We start from the raw sequence: 20448 nt of genomic DNA, 5'->3' as shown, positions 1-20448 counted from the left end.
TAAACGTTTCTTAAAAATAAATTTAAAAAAACACCACTCCCAATTTACCCGTCAAGCTAAGTCCATTCCAAGAGTCCGGTGTCTACAAAAGAAGAAAGAACGTTAAAAACATTCCTTAATTAACATATACCACCCATCCCATTTACCTGCTGGTTGTCTCATTCGTCCGGGTTTGGGGTCCTACAAAGAAAGTGTATTTATATAAAAAAAAAAGAAATAAAAAGAAATTTTGGTTAAAAAACTGAAAAAGAATAAAAAAAAGAAAATTAAAAAATGGTTTCGGTTTAAAAAAACCGAAAAAAAGAAAATAAAAAAATTTCGGTTTAAAAGAACCAAAAAAGAATATAAAATTTCAGTTTAAAAAACTGTAACAAAAAATAAAATAAATAAAATTTGGTTTTTTAAACCGAAAAGAATCTTCTTGTTCAATCAAATCACATATGTCAATATCGATCATTCTTAAATATTACAACATCTTTAGTCGTTTGTTCATCCAGATTTCCTAAGTAAAGAAGGGAAACGTTAATTACGTTCCCTGAAAGTAAAAAAATAAAAAAAATAAAGAAACGAACTTACCTAGTCGTTCTTTTATTCTTTTAAACCCTGGTCGTTCGTCCGTCCAGGTTTCCTAAAGAAAAAGAAGCTAGGGAAACGTTAATTACGTTCCCTGAAAGTAAAAACTAAAATAAAGAAACGAACCTACCTAGTTCGTTCTTTTATTCTTTTAAACCCTGGTCGTCCAGCTTTGTCTGTTCATCCAGGTTTCCAAAAAAAAAAAATTTTTTTAAAAAAAAATGTAAAATTTATTTTATTCGGAACAATATGTGAAGATTATTGGATCAGAAGATTTTTATTAACGTTAAGGATAAGACAGTATCTTTCGGTTATTTTATTAGGAATAAAGTTGTAATATTGTTCGAAGTTAATAGAAATATGAAGTAGTTCCTAATAAAAGAAAACTACTTTGCTTTTAAAGAATAAAGATAAACTTTTAAGTCAAAGTTATTTCTAAAAAAACGTGAAGATGCGAAGCTTATTTAAACTTTGTTAAACAATAGAATAAAAAAGTATAAAATCGACGTATGCAGATTGAATTGCATATCATTACTAATTTAGGTCAAATTTTTCCTAAATTGGCCGAATTTTTGGAGGTAGTGAACCGTGTAGTTAAATTACTTTCTGTAAAAAAAAAAAAGTAGTTAAATTACTAAATTTACACTGCAAAACTTAACTTTTGGAGTTAAAATTTACACTATAATATAAAATTTAACTTTCAATTAAAAAAATTTGAATAAAAAAATATATATTTTCATATAAATATATTTTGATTAATATATTTTTTCGATTAAAAAAAATTAAAACCTTTCTGTTTCAAAGGTAACATTATCAATTTACCAAAAATATTTTTAGAATTTTTCATCTATTTCTTTTAAGGGATCCATTTTTAATTCTTTAATAATAACGCAATACAAAACAATTCATTAGAAACTATTGTCAACTATTTATGGTAAACTATTGTGCTAATCATTATGAGTTAAGAAAAAATATCAATTAAAATAATACAACGTAATATTATTGAACAATTCGAACAATTGTTTATTCTGATTATTCTAATTATTATTAGAAATTGGTTTGTTACATATAGAATTCACATGATTAGGACACTGAATTTATGATGATTACTAATTTGGTCACAAAATTTACCACTTAAACTACAGTTTATTGCTAGTTATATTATAAAATTAATTTAAATATAAAAATAAAGTAATATACAAATATATTATGAAAAGTTCTTTCCTAACTATTGCAAACTAAACAAAAAGAAACTTTAATTTTCTAGTAGTTAAACCCACTTCTCCTAACTACTTATAAGTCTAGATTAATCCAAGTCTTCTAGAATCTAACAACCTAAAAAACAAAAAAAAAGAAACATAAGAATGTCAATTAGGAGCCAAACTTCCCCTGTGATCATTCAAATCTCCAAGAGTTGGCATTTTTAAAGTTTGGAGTAAGAGTAAAAGAATTGACCCACAAAAAAAAATTGACCCACGAAAAGAATTGACCCACGAAAAAGAAACAGCCCACGAAAAGAAACAATCCACGAAAAAGAATTCACCTACGAAAAAGAATTGACCCACGAAAAAGAATTGACCCATGAAAAAGAATTAATCTACATAAAAATAATTGACTCACGTTAAAAGAACTGACCTATGAAGAAGAATTGACTCACAAAGAAGAATCAACTGACAAAAAAAAAGAATAAATATAAAATAAAAGAATATTAATAAGCCTAAAAAAGGGGAATAAAAAAAAATTTTTTTTAAAAAAGGAGGGTAACAAAGTTAGGAAAAGGACGATGAGTAAAGTTAGAAAAAAAATATTTTTATAAATGGTGAGACAAATGAAAGGAAGAAAGAAGAAATTTTTTCTTTAAAAAAAAGGGTGCGAGTGGGAAATAAATATTTTTTAAAGGGGCGACGAAGCTAGAAAATAAAAAAAGAAAGGGGGAATAAAAAAAAAGGGAGTGACAAAATAAGAAAAATAAAGGAAAGAAAGGAAGATCAAAATCATATACTGTATAAAAAAAACGTATCACAAAAAAAAACAATCACGTGATCGCGTGTTATGATACGGAATGACGATAAAATTATTAGCTAAAAAAGATCAGTTAATTATACGAAATCTATAAAAACGTATACCAAACGTATACAAGACATAACAGATTTTTTATAGGGTATTGAGGTCTATAAAAGTTTAGTCTATTTATATCTTATTAATTTTTACAAAATGATATTTTTAATAATTTATTAAAGTTAAATTGATTTAAAAAAAAAAATAATTAATTAATTAAAATTGTGATTCATCGTCAAGTAATATTTAATGCATCGAAAAAATATCTTGAATTGATTTTTTCGGCTAAATTTTGATGCCAATTACCATCTATTTACCACCTATTCACCACCTATTTACCACCTATTTAATAGCATTTTACAACTTCGTAAAGATATGTTATAGTGTAATGCCGTAGTATATCTAGTAAATTTATTAATTGTGAGGCGCAGTATTACATTTAGTCTTAGTGTATAAAATTTTAACTTATTTTTATTTTTATTTTAATTGGACCGAAAAGTCGTTAAACTATTAGTCATGAGAATCAAGGATAATTGGTCCGTGATGACCTTAAACTATTAGTCACGAGATTTAAGGATAAATGAAGATCCGAAAGATACTAAATTGGATGAAATCAAGTGATCTGAGGTGTCAAGTGATTAATTTGTTGATCACTACGTTAATATTATAAATCATAATTCAGGAGTTCATGATGATCAAATGGATACAAAATTAAGATAATGGAAATACTTTAAGATAATGGAAATACTTTAAAATAATGGAAATACTTTAATAATTTAAATCCATGAATCGAAATTATGAATTTAGTTACACAAAAACAAGCATAAAAGGGCGTGAAGATCAACTTTTGGAAAAGGAGAGAAATTGGACGAATTTTGTTATGAATTATTTATTTTGTTATTTAATGTTATTAAACCAAGCATATTATTGTATTTAGTTATATTATTAATAAAGAGTCATTTTGTTAATACCTGAGGTGGCAAACATAATTCTCTATGGGCTCAGGTGTTACAAGTGGTGCATGCTCCGAGAAAGGAAAAGTGATCATCCTCACATGATCACTACAGGTTATAAGTACAGGATCTCTGGGAAAAGAAAATGATCACCCCCACGTGATCATTAGAAGTTACAAATAAAGGATCGACGAAGTTAAGGAATTATAAAATTAAAAGTTCTAAGTCTTGGTTAAAAAAAGAATTTAAGGTGTATTAACGTTAAATTTTAATAAAATAAAGTTAAATATTTTAAAGGATACGTGAAAATAATGGTTACCAAGGTAAAAGGTATTAATTTGGGTGAGTATGACCATAAATGTATAAAGAGATAATGTTAAAAATAAAATTTTTGATCTAACTTGACCACCGGCTGATAAGTCAATGAAAAATTATTATTATAATAATTTTCATACATATGAACCAAATATGTATGGTAGTAATTGATTATCAAGGGAAATGCGAGGCTAATCAAGTTAGAAGGGGTTTTAATAGAATATTGTAAATAAGTTCCATGAATTAAGGATTAAAAATAATTTTTATAAATAATTGAGGTTAAGTTAAGGATAAAAAGTGTACCCAAAAACCGACACTATAAATACGATGGTAGGGTAATTCTGTGTGAACTCAATTGAGGTTTTCTGTGTGATCAATTGAGAATAGTTCTGTGTGAGCTTTTTCTGTGTGAACTCAATTGAGGTATTCTGTGTGATCAATTGAGAATAGTTCTGTGTGAACTTTCAAAAACAATTCTGTGTGAGGGTACCCAAGAAAAATCATGATTAAAAATTTTTATTAAAAATAATATTTGCTGGACAAATATATTCAAGGAAAGTTATAAAAAGGTGAGGAATTCGATCTCTCACCCATAAAATGGAATACAAAATCAATTTAACAAAAGAGGATTCAGAAAAATATTTGTGTAAAGGAAAAGGAATTAAATTAAAAATTTATAATGAAGATAATAAGGCCATCAGTCTAAAGACCATCTATGATGTTAGACTACCCAAGAAAAAAAAAAAGAGATGTTTGACCTGTGATAATAGAGAACATGTGAAAAGGACCAAAAGTGAGAATAAAGGGGAAAGATTTATAAATGAATTGTTGACACCGGTAAATGTGGAAGACCTATTGATACCAGAAATACAAAATGTAGAAATTCATGATGTTGAAAAATTAGTAGAAAGATACATCAGTCTTGGAAATACAAATGGTAAAAACATCTTAATATGGTACAATATTGGACAAATTTTTGAACGAGAAATTAAAGCAAGAATAAATCAAACAAAGCCAGACCAGACAGCTAGAGAAGAATTATATGATGAAATGATGGAATTTATAGTTAATGAAAGTACTGATGAAAAACAAAAGAAAAAGGAAGCATTAAGGAAAAGGATGCAAGGAGCTATAAAAATATATAAACTTTTTACTGAAATTGGTCAAGATAAGATATATAGAGTAAAGGAAACATTTGTAACGACTATTATAAAATTGACAAATCCGGAAATACAACAAATAATCGGACAAATCAAATATGGATTCACACTCCAACCTTAGGTTGGGAATTTTAAGGAAAAATATAAATTTATTTGTACAAACCTGTAAACTACCATACTCAGTAATGAACAAATGAGGTAAAGGCAAGCCCAGTATAGGTCAAATAAAATATAAAAGAAGGATAAAAAGTAAAAGACGTGAAAATTTTTAGAGAATTTTATTAAAAATGGAATGGTACCATGTTTGGAACGCTGAATATATAAACCATAAACAAGAACATGACCTAGGAGTGATAGAACCAGAGGAATGTTTAGCATGTGAAATATGTAACCCAATAGAAAGAGAAGTATCAGCAGCATTCAAGAAATTTTGGGATGCTTTATTTAAATTCGAGGATACAATACTAATGTACAATAATGTAACACATAAAGAATTATTGAATTTATTAAGTATGGACAATAGAGAAAGGGAGGATACAATACATAAAGGAAAATGTAGGAATATAGTAGATAGAATAATTGAATCAATAAGGTACAGACAACAACCAAAAATGAAAGAAAAAGGATTGAGAATAATAATTGTAGTAATTGTAAGGGATTGTATTGAAGGAAACTTGGAAAATGAAGTATTTGACCGGTTAATTGGATGTCCAGAAATAATGGAACATGGATATATTTTGGAAGATTGGGATATTGAAAACAGATTTCAAAAATTTTGGGAATGGTACGGTTCAATATTAGAATTTGGGGTGGAAGTAATCCATGCGACACCAGAAACGATAGTAACATTCAGGAAATTATTATACATGGAAGAAACCATAACTAAAGAAATAAGAAAAGTAATTGATTTAACGAATACAATTGTTTACAGAAACTCATTAGGAAAGGAAGAATCAAAACAACAAGAATGGGAAAGATTGATACAGAAAGTGTTACAAAGATTTATTGACACCAAACAATTTACAAGGGAACCTGAAGACCCAGAGAGTGCTAGTCCTGAAAGTTATGAATTAGAGGACAGTGATGGTAGTATACATTATGAAATAAAAATAGAGGATGATGTCGAATGGACAGTGGAATCATTAAAAAGAAAAATTGAAGAAATGGGTGGAAGGTTCACCGACAAAGATATACAAAGAATGTGGGACCTAAGGATAAGGATAGAATTGATATTAACAGAGGACTTTTTAGGTACATTTTTCGAATTAATGGGACTAAGTGATGAAAAATTGAAAGATGAGATAAATGAATGGTTAATAAGGGAAACATTAACATGTAAGGATTGTGGAAACAAAAAATTACCTGATATGATGGAAGATTCACAACAATGTAGAAAGTGTGAGTTAACCGAGGTATTAGAATTAAAAGATGATTTAGAAAAATTAGGATATGAACTAGATATTTTAGAGACAAGGAGAATAAAGGAGTTAAGGATAAGCAATAGCATAATATTAACGATGGAATTCATGGAAAAATATTTTCAAGAAATTGATTCAGATGATAAAGAATTAAAGATAAAATTATACGAATGGATGAATGAAAATACTACATTTTGTAATGAATGTGGAATAAGATGGATAAACAATAAATTTGACGAAGGAAAAACCAAGTGTAGGGATTGTGAAAATGACGAAAATGAAATTGATATCAGGGTCAAAAGATTAAAACAAATATGTGATGAAACTAGAGTAGAAATAACTGATGGAGAGTTATTGAGGTTAATCAGTATGGGATATACTGATGGAGAAATATTGGATCAAGAATTTATTGAAATATTCCAAGGAAATAAAAATGATTTGGAGAAAAATTTGAAATGGATATTAGATAAATTTCTAAAACAGCAAGCTGGAACTGAAGATAGTGAAAGTAGTGGAAATGAATCTGATAACGAAAAATCTGATGGATCTGAAAAAGAATCAGATGGATCTGAAAAAAATGGAGAAATTTTAAATCCAAATAATACCGATAGCAATGAAAATTTTGAAGAACCTTATGAAGAAAACATTATAAATAGACCTGGTTTTGACTCAAGTGAAAGTTCAGAATCAAATTCTGAGGATAAAAGTGAAATATCTGATTATAATATAGAAAATTTATTTGAAACACCTTTAACACCACCGATACCACCAATCCCACCAATAGTACCAATAATTATGGGAGCAACAAGAGCTGAAGTAAGGGAAGATTTTAGAGCGGCTTTACTAGCAGCAACGGGACATGATATAGGAGGTAATTGGGCTGGATTAGTCGCAGCCAACCCATTAGCAAATGCAATTGAGGATGCAGGAAATGTAGCTGGAGGAATAATTAGTATGCCACAATTTTATGGAAGGGAAGAAGAAGACATAAACGATTGGGTAAGACAATTTGAAACAGCATTTACTGCCATAGGAAAAGCAGCAGGAGTAAATGGAGCTAGACAAGCAGCAATGGCAGCTACCTGTTTGAAAGGTGCAGCAGCACAATGGTATAATGAAAAGAAGGAAGCAAACAATGGTCATTTGGTAAATTGGCAAGATAACGATAATGATAATGATTTAAAACATAGGATTAAACAAAGATTTACCAGGGAAGATGTTAGAAAAAGGAAAATGTTAGAATTAAGGAAAATAACACAAGGAGTAAATGAAAATGTTGAGGCATATACGATAAGGTTTAGACAAATATTAAGGATAGCTACCAGAGGCCATGCATTAGATGATGAATTACAAGTGGATAATTATATCGAAGGATTAACACCAACATTGGGATATCAAGTCAGAAGACAAAACCCAGCAAATTTAAATGATGCAGTGAATACAGCAAGAAGAGAAGAGGAAGCTACTAATGAATTAATAAGAAAGACACGTGGTATATCAGTTAGTACCCAAAGAAAAGGAATCGATATACAAGATGACAAACCAAAGAATATATTTGAAAAACCATTGGAGAAAAATTATGAGGATGACCTTGCCGACATGTTTAAAAAATTAGAGGTAAAACTAGTAAATCAACTTGGAGGGCAAAAGAGACCACCAAACAATAATAATAGACAAGGACCACCACCTCGAGCATGTTATAATTGTAAACAACCAGGACATTATGCAAATGAATGTAGGGTAAATAATGGTCAAAGAAACTATGGAAGACCAAATAATCAAAATTATAATAGAAGATCAAATAACTATAATGGAAGACCAAATAACTATAACAGACCACCAAACCACCAAAACAATAATCGAGGATTCAATGTAGTGGAATATGATAATTATAATGACCAATATGACCAATATGATTATGATAGTCAGGATTATCAGGATAATTATGACCAAGGATATAGTTATGACGACCCGTATTATCAAGATAATGATGTAACATTTAACCATGTTGATCAAGATTTTTATATTGGTGAAAGACAAACGAGAAGTAACATAAAAAATAGGTCAAGTAATCGAGATATAGATATGGAAATTGATCAAGAACAAACACGAAGAAGGAATGATAAATATGCAAGCCAAGAGGAAAGGGCAGCAGCATTACCAAAAAGAGGATTCACTGACGAAAGTCTGAGGAAAGCACAAGAAGCAAGGAGAAATAATAATACATGTGGAAATTGTGGACAAAGAGGTCACTATGCAAAACAATGTAAAAATGAACGTGTTGAAGGTATTCATAGGACAAGCGCATTTCAAAGAAATATACCAAAATATAACGTATTAGAGGATATGAAAAGTACCAGAGCAAATGCAACTTTTTCACAAATTATAGATATGAGCCCAGAACAAAGAAAAATATATTATGATGGTATGAGAAGGTATCCACAAACAGATTGACTACAAGAATCAATGAACAACATTGAAGCAGAACATTTAACTGCATTAAGAGGTAAATTAATAATAAACCAAGAATTAAAGGACGTAATGTTTGATACAGGAGCAGCAGTAAATGTAATTACTAGTCAGATAATGGATGAAATGGACCTAAAAATTGAGGAACCAAGTACAGTAAGATGTGTGATGATAAATGAGGATAAATTAGCATCTAGGGGTACCACGACAATATACATACAATTTGGGGATAAGGAAATACCCATTAAGGTTGAAGTAATTGATTCAGGAAAAAACGAAATTGTGTTAGGAAATGGAGTATTAGATATGTTTAAGGCGAATATAGATTACACAGATAAAACAATAATAATTAGAATGAATGATGAAACTATGGATATACCAGTAAAATACACACAAAGGACCATTAAAGGGTTTGAAGAAACATTTGATGAAGAGGAAATATTAGAAGAATTATACCAGGATGAATTGTATAACATATATGAAGATGACCATGAAGGTCAGGAAGATGAAAATTTTAAAGTATAAGTCTTGGTCAGAATGATACTGAAGAGACGATAAAGAAGCACAAAAGTGACCATGAAAAATTTACTGAAAAATTTAAAGTAGGGGACCAAACCAATGAACAAAAAGGTAAATTAAAAGTATTAGTAGAAAAATATAAGGATATATTTGAGTACGATGGTGAAAAATATAATAGGACAAACCTAGTAAAACATGAAATCAGATTAAAAGGGGGTACTGAACCAATAGCCCAAAAGAGGTACAAAGAAAATGATGAAAAAGGTAAATTCATCAGAAAAGAGGTTGACGAGATGTTAAAATTGGGAAAAATTAGAGAATCTAGAAGTCCATGGTCTTCACCAGTGACTTTAGCAGGGAAAAAGTCAGGAAATTATAGATTTTGCATCGACTATAGAAAATTAAATAAAGTTACAATAACAGATGCATATCCATTACCGAGGATTGATGAACAATTAGAAAGGATAAGTTCAGGAAAATGGTTTACCAGTCTAGATTTAGCATCAGGGTTTAATCAGATAGAAATGGCTGAGGAAGATATTGAGAAAACAGCATTCATATGCTCAGCAGGATTATATGAATATAATGTCATGCCATTTGGGTTAACAAATGCACCTGCAAGTTTTCAAAGGTTAATGGATAAAGTATTAAAGGAGTACCTAAATGAATTTGTGATAGTATACATTGATGATATAATGATATATTCGGAAAATTTTGAAGACCACCTAAAACACATAAAGTTAGTGTTAGAAAAATTAAAGGAAGCCAGTTTAATACTAAAGTTAAAGAAATGTATATTTGGGAAAACAGAAATAGAATTTTTAGGACATGTAGTTGGTAAGAATGGATTAAAACCAAGTCCAGGAAAGGTTGAAAAGATACAAAAATTAACAGCACCTATAAATATAAAAGGTGTAAGGTCAATATTAGGGTTATGTACGTATTATAGAAAATTTATTAAAGATTTTTCAAAAATAGTAAAACCAATAACATCTTTATTGAGAAAAGATGAAAAGTTTGAATGGGGCATCAAACAACATGAAGCATTAGAAATATTAAAAAGGAAATTAACCGAAGAACCGGTGTTAAGACAACCAGATTGGTTAAGGAAATTTATATTAATTACAGATGCTTCAGGAATAGGATTAGGGGCAGTGTTAGCTCAAAAAGATGATAAAGGTCAAGAATATGTAATAGAATATGCCAGTAAAAGTTTAAACAGGACAGAACAAAGATGGCCAATAACCGAACAAGAATGTTATGCAATTGTATGGGGAATACAACATTTCCATAAATACTTGATCAATAGAAAATTTGAGGTAGTAACAGACCATGCAGCTTTGAAGGGATTAATGACTGCAAAAGTACCAAAAGGAAAGAGATCAAGATGGGTCATGGAATTGGAACAGTATGATTTTGAAATAACCCATAGACCAGGAAAAGAAAATAAAAATGCAGATGCCTTATCAAGAATAATATAAATAGATGGGTAAAAGAGTCACTTTTCAAAAATAAAAATGGAACAAGTGGTAAGAAATACAAATCATAAAATAAAGGATATAATCGAAAATTTAGAAGGTATAACAAAGGAATTAAACAGGATAAATTATAACTATAAATTCAAAGCCAAAAATTTTGAAGATAGTGAAGAAAGACCATTAATATTGGAAACTCAAGAGGAAATATTACAAATAGAGGTGATATTAAGTAAAGTAAACAAGCTAAAATTATCAGAATTATGTAAAAATGGGACCTAAAATAATAATCATATGTGGAGTTGATGGTACTGGAAAAACATTCATTGTAAATAAACTTATAAAAGAATTTGAAAAAGTAGGACAAAGTGTGAGGTTTAACACCTTTAAAAGGAGAAGAGAGGACAATGATAAGTATAAAATACCAAAGAAAGGTATAGAATGGGAATTCAGGAAGGAAGTTGTCGAACAAATCAACAGGAGAATGGAAGAACATGATAATGAGGATTGGTTAATATTAGATAAAAGTCCCTATAGTGAGTACTTTTATCAACAAACACCATCATTCGACAGAGGATACATAACAAGATATGAGAACCACCTATTAGAAAAGGAAGTATTTAGGAACAAAAGGATAATTGATGAATCAATAGTGATATTTTTAGAAAATGAAAAATGTTGGGAAAATTACAAAGGTAGAGAATATTCGAAAAAGGATCAAGGACATAAAACATCATACCCACTATTAGATGAAGAAAGATATATGGAGATGGTGAAATCATTTAAAGAATGTCAAGATATTTACGAAGGAGAAAAATATGCTAATATTAAAATATCGAATAATGACACAGATTGGGAAAGAGTATATAATAAAGTAATAGAATTAGATGGAGATAAACCACCAATAGAGGTTAAAAATGTTGAGATTAAGGATAACATCAGAGTAACTGATGGTAAAAAGCATATTGAGAAAGATGGTAAAAACATCAGAATAATAGAAGACTTTGAAAAGATGGGAGCACTATATTTAGCTCACAGTCATGAATTATCGGCACATATGGGAATCAAAAGTACTTATGATAATTTAAAAGATAAATATTATTGGGAAAATATGCTGAATGATGTTGAAAGATATGTAAGGACATGCGATGAATGTCAAAGAAGAGGAAAACCACAAGGGAAAAATGAATTACACCCAATTAAAGTAGTAGAACCATGGTATCAAATCGGGATTGACTTTGTTGGACCATTGAACACGACAACAAATGGTAATAAATACATCATAGTAGCAATGGATTATTTTACAAAATGGCCAGAAGCCAAAGCAGTAAAGGAAGCAACTGCCAAAGAAGTATCAAAATTTATTTATGAAGACATCATTTGTAGACATGGATGTCCAATGAAAATATTGAGTGATAGAGGAAGTCATTTCAATAATGAAATGATTAAAGAATTAATGGAAAAATTCAAAATTAAATGGAATTTTTCTACAAGTTATCATCCAGAGACAAATGGACTTGTTGAAAGATTCAACCGAACATTAGGTCAAGCATTAGCGAAATTATCAACCAAAGATGATTGGGACCAAAGGATAGCACCCATATTATTTGCTTACCGAAATAAAAAGCATAGTTCAACAAAAATTCGACCATTTTATTTAACATACGGAAGAAATGTACGGACAATAATGTATGAAAATATCAAAGAAATTAACCTAAGTGATAGAATAGTTGGATTATTAGAAGAACTACCAAAAATCCGACATGAAGCCAAAGAACAAATACTGAAATCTCAAACAAAACAAAAAGAGTATCATGACAGAAAAATAATCAAAGAACACACCTTTGGAATTGGAGATAAAATACTACTCTATGATAAAGCCAAAGCACAACAACTATCGGGAAAATTAGAATCAAAATGGTTGGGACCATTTTACATTCATGAAATACTACCGAATGGAGCTTATAGAATTAAAAATATTAAAGGTGTCATCAAGAAGATACCTGTAAATGGAGAATTATTAAAGACTTACCATACACCGATGAGTAAATGATAACTATCATCAATGGACTTAGAAAAATAAAAATAACTTATAATCATGTGAAATAAAATCACATGACATAAAAATAATTTTCGAAAATAGGAAAAACTAATGAAAATTTCCTAAGAAAGACCGAAGTGAAATCCGGTACAGGAAAACCGTAGACTTAACAAACACATGATAAACCGCAGATGTAGACGCAGCAAAAAAAAAAGAATATTTAAAACGCAGCTGAGTCAAGTGACAATGCATGCTTGATTTAGTGGTATAATTCGCACCTACCACTTCGAGACACGAGTTCGATTCTTAGAATAAATTTAATGTGGGCATTAAATTTTTATGCGGGGGATAGTTGTAATGCCGTAGTATATCTAGTAAATTTATTAATTGTGAGGCGCAGTATTACATTTAGTCTTAGTGTATAAAATTTTAACTTATTTTTATTTTTATTTTAATTGGACCGAAAAGTCGTTAAACTATTAGTCATGAGAATCAAGGATAATTGGTCCGTGATGACCTTAAACTATTAGTCACGAGATTTAAGGATAAATGAAGATCCGAAAGATACTAAATTGGATGAAATCAAGTGATCTGAGGTGTCAAGTGATTAATTTGTTGATCACTACGTTAATATTATAAATCATAATTCAGGAGTTCATGATGATCAAATGGATACAAAATTAAGATAATGGAAATACTTTAAGATAATGGAAATACTTTAAAATAATGGAAATACTTTAATAATTTAAATCCATGAATCGAAATTATGAATTTAGTTACACAAAAACAAGCATAAAAGGGCGTGAAGATCAACTTTTGGAAAAGGAGAGAAATTGGACGAATTTTGTTATGAATTATTTATTTTGTTATTTAATGTTATTAAACCAAGCATATTATTGTATTTAGTTATATTATTAATAAAGAGTCATTTTGTTAATACCTGAGGTGGCAAACATAATTCTCTATGGGCTCAGGTGTTACAATAGTCAATTTCACGAGATCGTTTGGTACCACATCGTCACATGTTGGATAATAGATCGTTGTGATTTGATGGCGATTTCTTAACTACATGGTAACAAATCACGGGTTTCTGCAAAGTTTCTTATTATTAGTATTCCTTATTTGTATTTTTTTTTTATTCATTTTATGTACTGTTACTAAAAAAAAATAATTATAATAATAGAATAAAATATGAATCATATTTAAATTCCTAACTTTATTTCTAATATGAAGAATTTCTTATTTCTATAAACATTATCAATATTATCCTAATTATTGATAATAAAATCTTCTGTCTAAAGTAAATAAATTTGATCTTTCCATCAATGTATTTAATATATTATTTTATTGAGGTCTTCATTTGATATTTTTTTATTTTTTGTTATTTACACGTAAAACTATTTCAATGACGATTATTAACGACCTATTATTCTTTGTGTTTTAATTATCTCTGTTAATCATTTGACGCTCATTGATAGAAAGTTTGGCACGGTATTCAATTTTATATCATGCCCAAAATTGTATAGTATTTCAGTTATTTACAAGGAATGGTATAATATAGTATAATAATTGGTTTACCAGATTTTAGAAAAATTTCATAAGTTTTATGCATATAAGTTTTAAATTCATAGGAATGATTTGATCGCATTAAATTCTTATTTACGTTTAATTAATTCACTTCTATAATAAGTTTACCTACTAGTAATTACTATACCCATAAATACAACCTTAAAGTTATTACATGCTATTTAACTAATCTGCTCCTAAACCTATGAAAACTTCATAAAAAATTTATAGAGAAATTTAGCTTTTTTGATTTCCTTTCATTTTCAAATGTATAGTAAGCTTTATAATAATATAATTTTTTTTTTTTGTAAGTTATAAAATATGCAGTATGACAATAAGAAATAATCTTCTGTAATTTTTATTACTGTTTTCACTGATTAAACAAATGTGCCTAATATCATGAATGGTCTCTTGAAAACAACTAGCAAAACATCTAACATTAGATAAACAAAGAAATACTTCAAAACGGCACCATTGTAAAGGGATACAAGTTTAGTTTCTTTAGTTCTTCCCAACACTTTTTAACATTGCGCACCTGTACTTTGGAATTTGGGCTGAAGCTTGTCCAATGGCGAGGCCATACCGCATGGTAAGATATACTGAGCTATGTCAAATTCAATGACATTTTCTATAGAAACAGGTTTCATTTTAAATTTTTGCCGAATCTTCTTTGATTATAATATCAATGTAACATGGTTAATAAAATTTGTAATGTATAAGAACAAACTATTTAGAGAAATTAAATTAATAATCATAATATTGATGATAAATAAAATACGCAATCTATTATAGCAAAAGTAAGCAAAATGTAGTACCTTAATAGTTTGTGATATTAAATAATAAAATTAAAAAATACATAAGATAATTCCCCCTTTTTTTTGTTGAAGAAATGCATTTCACGATCGAAATATAATTATCAAAAATAGTTTAACAAGAATTTTTTAGTTGACGTCCAAAAATTTTCCGGGTTTAATTATATAATATACTTACACCCAAGCCTACAATAAATTACCGGATTTCTTTAAAAATCCTTAGTAATTTTCACATTACATAAAAATTTATAAATTTCAAATGAAATCACTCAACCTTTTTTTCTTATTTGAAAGTTAACCAACTGTAGTTTTTAAAAATGCAATTAAAAATGTAATATGTTTAAAATCCTAAAAGTTATCTATACGCAAATAAATATACAAAATAATTCTAAAAGTTGACATAATTAACAAGTAGACTATTTTTTTTTCATGCTTTAAAATATCCTTTATTTATTTAAAATTTAAAATCTATAATGAATTAGCTTTCAAATAAAAAAAAAATTGGGTGATTTTGTTAGAAACTTTACAATATGAGAATTAACAAGCATTTTTAAAGAAATCTGGTAATTTATTGTAGGCTTGTGTATTTGTTTTATACATTTTTTACGTAAATTTAGTTAATATGAGTTTGTGTATCTACACTTTCATAGGTAATAATAGCTATAATAATTAACACACAGATCATGTGCATGGATCATTTGCAATTTGGCAGCTACCACAGAGATCATTGCGTCATTGTAATATAACAAGTGTTTGTATGATAAATTTGGTTAGGTATTCTCAAAAAGTTACTCACAAGGATCACATGAAATCGATTCCTTAATTGATTTTGTAGCTCGATCAAACAAAAAAAAGGATATTTGGTTTAAAATTGATCGATCATTGATTGATTTTATTATTATTTTAGTATTACAATGTTAAACTTACGATTTTATGCAAAGAGATTAGTTATTTGAATCTAACTATTATTGATTTTTTTAGTACATTAAGTTGACATAATATTATATTTGAATATTTACGTTTATTGTTCTTGACTTCTTGTCTGGCATTTTAAAAAGAATACCAATTATCTGAATTTAAACAATGAGTATTTTTAAAAAACTCTTATTTGTATTTATTCATATATTCATATTACTATGATAACTAGGCATAAGATAATAGTATTAATTTACATGAAGAATTATTGATCATTATATCCAAAAAGATCTGTAAAATTGTATAGTACGGCTCAATATTATAATCTTTGGTTTGACACATGAAAATACATGGATAATATAAAACAAAGCAAAGTACATCCGTCAATAAAGTACGAACTATCTATATATAATGCACATCCATTTAAAATTATTTACAATACTTTCGAACCATTTCCTTGTTTTAAAAAAGAATGTCTCAAAAAAATTTTATTATTTATTTTTTGGATGTTCAAGTTATTATCCGTTTTGACCCCTCGATCGTTAGTGCATATTATGATGAGCCTGTAGGTTTTATTTTATTTAAATCAACATGCAATAAATTCTTTTAAATAAATAAATATTATTTTTTTTTTACTAGGTAGTATTTATAAGAATAGGCACTAAGACGTTTATACTTGATGAATATGATCATTGTACAAAATCCGAATGACCTGATTCTTGTAAGTAAAAATGTTATATATTTTCTCGCCAGTTATGCTATCATCATTATTTTTCTTTTAAAAAATGGGGGTTTTTCTTCTAAATTAGTTCATGCAGTATTAACGGATGAACAACCGAAAACTACATTTTACAGCGTATAGTTATCTGAAGGAGCGTCAAACTGCTGTTCTTTCCCATTAGGCAAATGTGAATACGAAAGTGTGAATTTACGGTAATGAATAAGAAGTATATTCGTAATTAGAAGGTGAAGGATGAATACTAGTAAAAGAGTCTGTAGGGTGTGCGTAAAAATGAGGGGTAATAGACTGAGAAGTAAAAGATTGAGGAGTAAAGGATGATAATGTGAGAGGATTTTGCAATCCTTGCATGGGAAAATCTATCATATTAGAATAAAATTCATTTTGATAGGATTTTTACTAATATTTTGTTTTTTGGTTACAGTAAATAAATATAAAATTTCATTAATATAGCAGTAATTATGATAAATAAATAATAATATTATTAAATTATACTTTAGCGGTTTGAATATTTTTTCTTATTCTTTTTGTAGTTCATTTTTCAGATGTAGATGAGCTTGTTTCTTGAGTATTTTGTTGAACTGCTTGAAGAATTCTTGAAGGTTTTCTGTAGGTTTAGGTGGTACTCCAAAGCTTGTTGTTCCATGATTATTTGGCAAAAGGATCATTATTAATATCTGATTGTATTCTATTAACTTGAAAATTGCTCACCTTTTTATAATAGTATTAACAAATAACTAAGAAGCAATTTACCTTGAATTTCAAATATTTTTATGATCTCTTCAAATGTTGTTTCTATATCACCATTGTAAATTAATTAATTCATTTTTTCTTTTCTGCCAGAAATACTCTATGCTTATGAAATACCGTAATTTACTAAATCAGCTTTCACTTGTTGATATAATAAATTATTTATTTGTGATTATTTGATAAATTTTTAAATTTTTGCTATATGATTATGCTTACAAAATACAAACATTACGAAATGGATCATTCCAAATATAATCATAGCATATTAAACATATATTTGTTAAATAATATCCTTCTCGATTTGGTACAATACTAAGATGAGATTCTAAAAGCTTATTATCATTAAGTGGAGTTAAACTCTATTAAATTACCATTATAAGTAGTTGACTTTTATCTATTTTTTTAATATAAAATAATCTGGATGTTGCGAAGGCTCAACTAACTAATATAATCTTCCTTGGTTTAATCTTTGTAATTTTATCTATAGATAAAGTTGCAAATTATATCTAAAAAACTTTGACGAATCATACTAAAAGAAGGTAAATACGTCATGATTAAGTAATTAAAAGCTATAATATATATTGTTGTGTATGTTGTGTATTGATATCATTTATACCTATATGAAAGCTTGTACAACAAAAAAATAATATTTATACAGTCTTTCTTTTTTTTTTTATACACCCATCTCTTTCACTCCTCCTTCAGACACAACTAAATACTTTTTTATAAATATTTTCTTTTCAAATAAATATCTAATAAATAACTTTTTTTCACGCGTAAATTCGCAAATATTTTCACGCGCAAATAAATACCTTTTTTTTTACGCGTAAGTAAATACTTTTTTTTCACGCGCAAGTAAATACTTTTTTTCACGCGCAAATAAATATTTAGGCGGAAAAAAATATATATCAACATCAAGAACTGTATTTACTGGTGGAACTTCCTTTGGACAACATATGGGTAACGAGTTTCACTAGCTATTGGAAACTTGTTTTGTAAGTGAAAAACCACTCCAACTACTCCTGACAGTTTAGACACTTTTGTGGTTCTTTTTTACATGTTTTCTCCTGTCTATCACACATTTGATTCTTTCAATTTTTTAGGCAGATCAACTGAAACGGTATTTAAGATCAAGATAATGCCAAATTTGGTATCTATTTGTGACAGAGGACAAACTAACACTAAACGACTAGGTCATATCATTAAATGGTAAGTATAAATAACAGTTTGCCGGATGGACGACGAGTACGTGTTCACCGGAGAAGGGATCGCAGAAAGTCTTCCGGATGGTGGACTGTTATGATTGACATAGAGGTTTATGTGCTCGTAGTACGTACCATTTGCTACTGGCTATGTAGTCATCTGCTGCTTTGTGCACAAGTCGTAGCTACAATGAGGCCACATAGGTGATCCCCAAGCCGATCCATATGGGAGGGCAGGCCGTGGTGCCCGTGGAAATGACACATATTTCTATGTCATCAAATCACTTACTTAGTTGTTGTTATTGAATACTATATGAGATTGTCATAAATCCTATGATGGCCACATAGGTGTCCTGAAGTTCCCTGCTTAGGCATAATTAACAGGGTGGTAAACCTCATATGGTATGAGGTGATAGTGACTAAAAAATTTTGTAAATTTTGTAGGGCATATATCAATTCATTTTTTCCTTATCTCTGAACATATGAGATAAATCTGCATTATGAAATTTCTGAATTGGAGTAGGACGAATATTGAAGTCAAGATAAAAATTTCAGTTTCTTCAATATTTTATTACATGATAAGGAAAAATATATATTGATTACGGATCGATAGAACTCCGGAAAGTCATATAAGTTTCCATCAATGCTGATATTTTGAATGTACAGTACAAAATAATATTTATCGTAATTTAAAATCTGCAACTAGATTAAAATTTTTATCAATTTGTTATTTAATTAGTTCTGATGTATTTCGGGTTTCTTTGCAATGCAAGTTAATGGCTTCACCAAACTTTTGGGAAGAATGTTTAATGTTAATTTTAATATTGTATATAAACATAAAGCAGATAAAAAAGAAAATCTTTACAGTATATTTTATTTGTTTCACAATTTCTAATGATCTCTTATGGAACGGTTACCAAATAAAACAAATAGAAAATTTATTAGTACCGATCTACCTTTTTTAAAGACACATATCGGACTCAAACTCGTAATAAAACGCTAAGAAATTGTGAAGAACGATAAGTTATAGTAGTATTGCTTTGCTTGTGAAAGATTTTAAAAGGATAAAGATATTAATTTAAGAATAATAATGAGTTCGTACTCACTGGCAAAGTTTCAATTGATTTGAATTAAACTTGATCTTTAAGTACATCCATTTGTTCGAATTTTTTAATTATCTTAGCAAATATGTGATAAATAAAGAGTAAATAAGGAGTTAACTGATCGTAACTGAATGTGTTCAAGGCTTACTTTTGTATGGGTTCTATACAAATAAATATGATCACACAACAGGTCTCGTGTGATACAGGAGAAATTCTCACATAAGTACAGTATTTTTTTGCAAATAATTTCACTTTGCGCTATGTACTTTATTCTATCTCATCAAAGGTAATACAATCGTGAACGCTTTCTCTGTTAAAATAAGTAGGGACGAACCTATTAGTATAGAAAGAATTTTTCCGCAGACAATTTCAAGCTATGA

At 28.6% G+C, this 20448-nt stretch overlaps 2 protein-coding genes across 2 annotated transcripts; both read left to right on the top strand.

Annotated features, from left to right (window-relative positions):
• Window positions 1-4496: 4496 nt before the first annotated feature.
• Window positions 4497-5180, top strand: OCT59_013063 (uncharacterized protein; the record flags this gene model as incomplete). The annotated part of the gene is made up of 1 exon (XM_066140576.1): window positions 4497-5180. One exon carries the CDS (start codon window positions 4497-4499, stop codon window positions 5178-5180), a length of 684 nt encoding a protein of 227 aa, XP_066001452.1.
• Window positions 5181-10982: 5802 nt separating this feature from the next.
• OCT59_013062 (uncharacterized protein) lies at window positions 10983-11222 on the top strand (the record flags this gene model as incomplete). The annotated part of the gene is made up of 1 exon (XM_066140575.1): window positions 10983-11222. One exon carries the CDS (start codon window positions 10983-10985, stop codon window positions 11220-11222), a length of 240 nt encoding a protein of 79 aa, XP_066001451.1.
• Window positions 11223-20448: the final 9226 nt, after the last annotated feature.

The sequence above is a fragment of the Rhizophagus irregularis genome, chromosome 20, assembly GCF_026210795.1.
Source record: "Rhizophagus irregularis chromosome 20, complete sequence".
Taxonomy (NCBI): domain Eukaryota; kingdom Fungi; phylum Glomeromycota; class Glomeromycetes; order Glomerales; family Glomeraceae; genus Rhizophagus; species Rhizophagus irregularis.
This window is presented reverse-complemented; position numbering and strand designations above follow the sequence as displayed.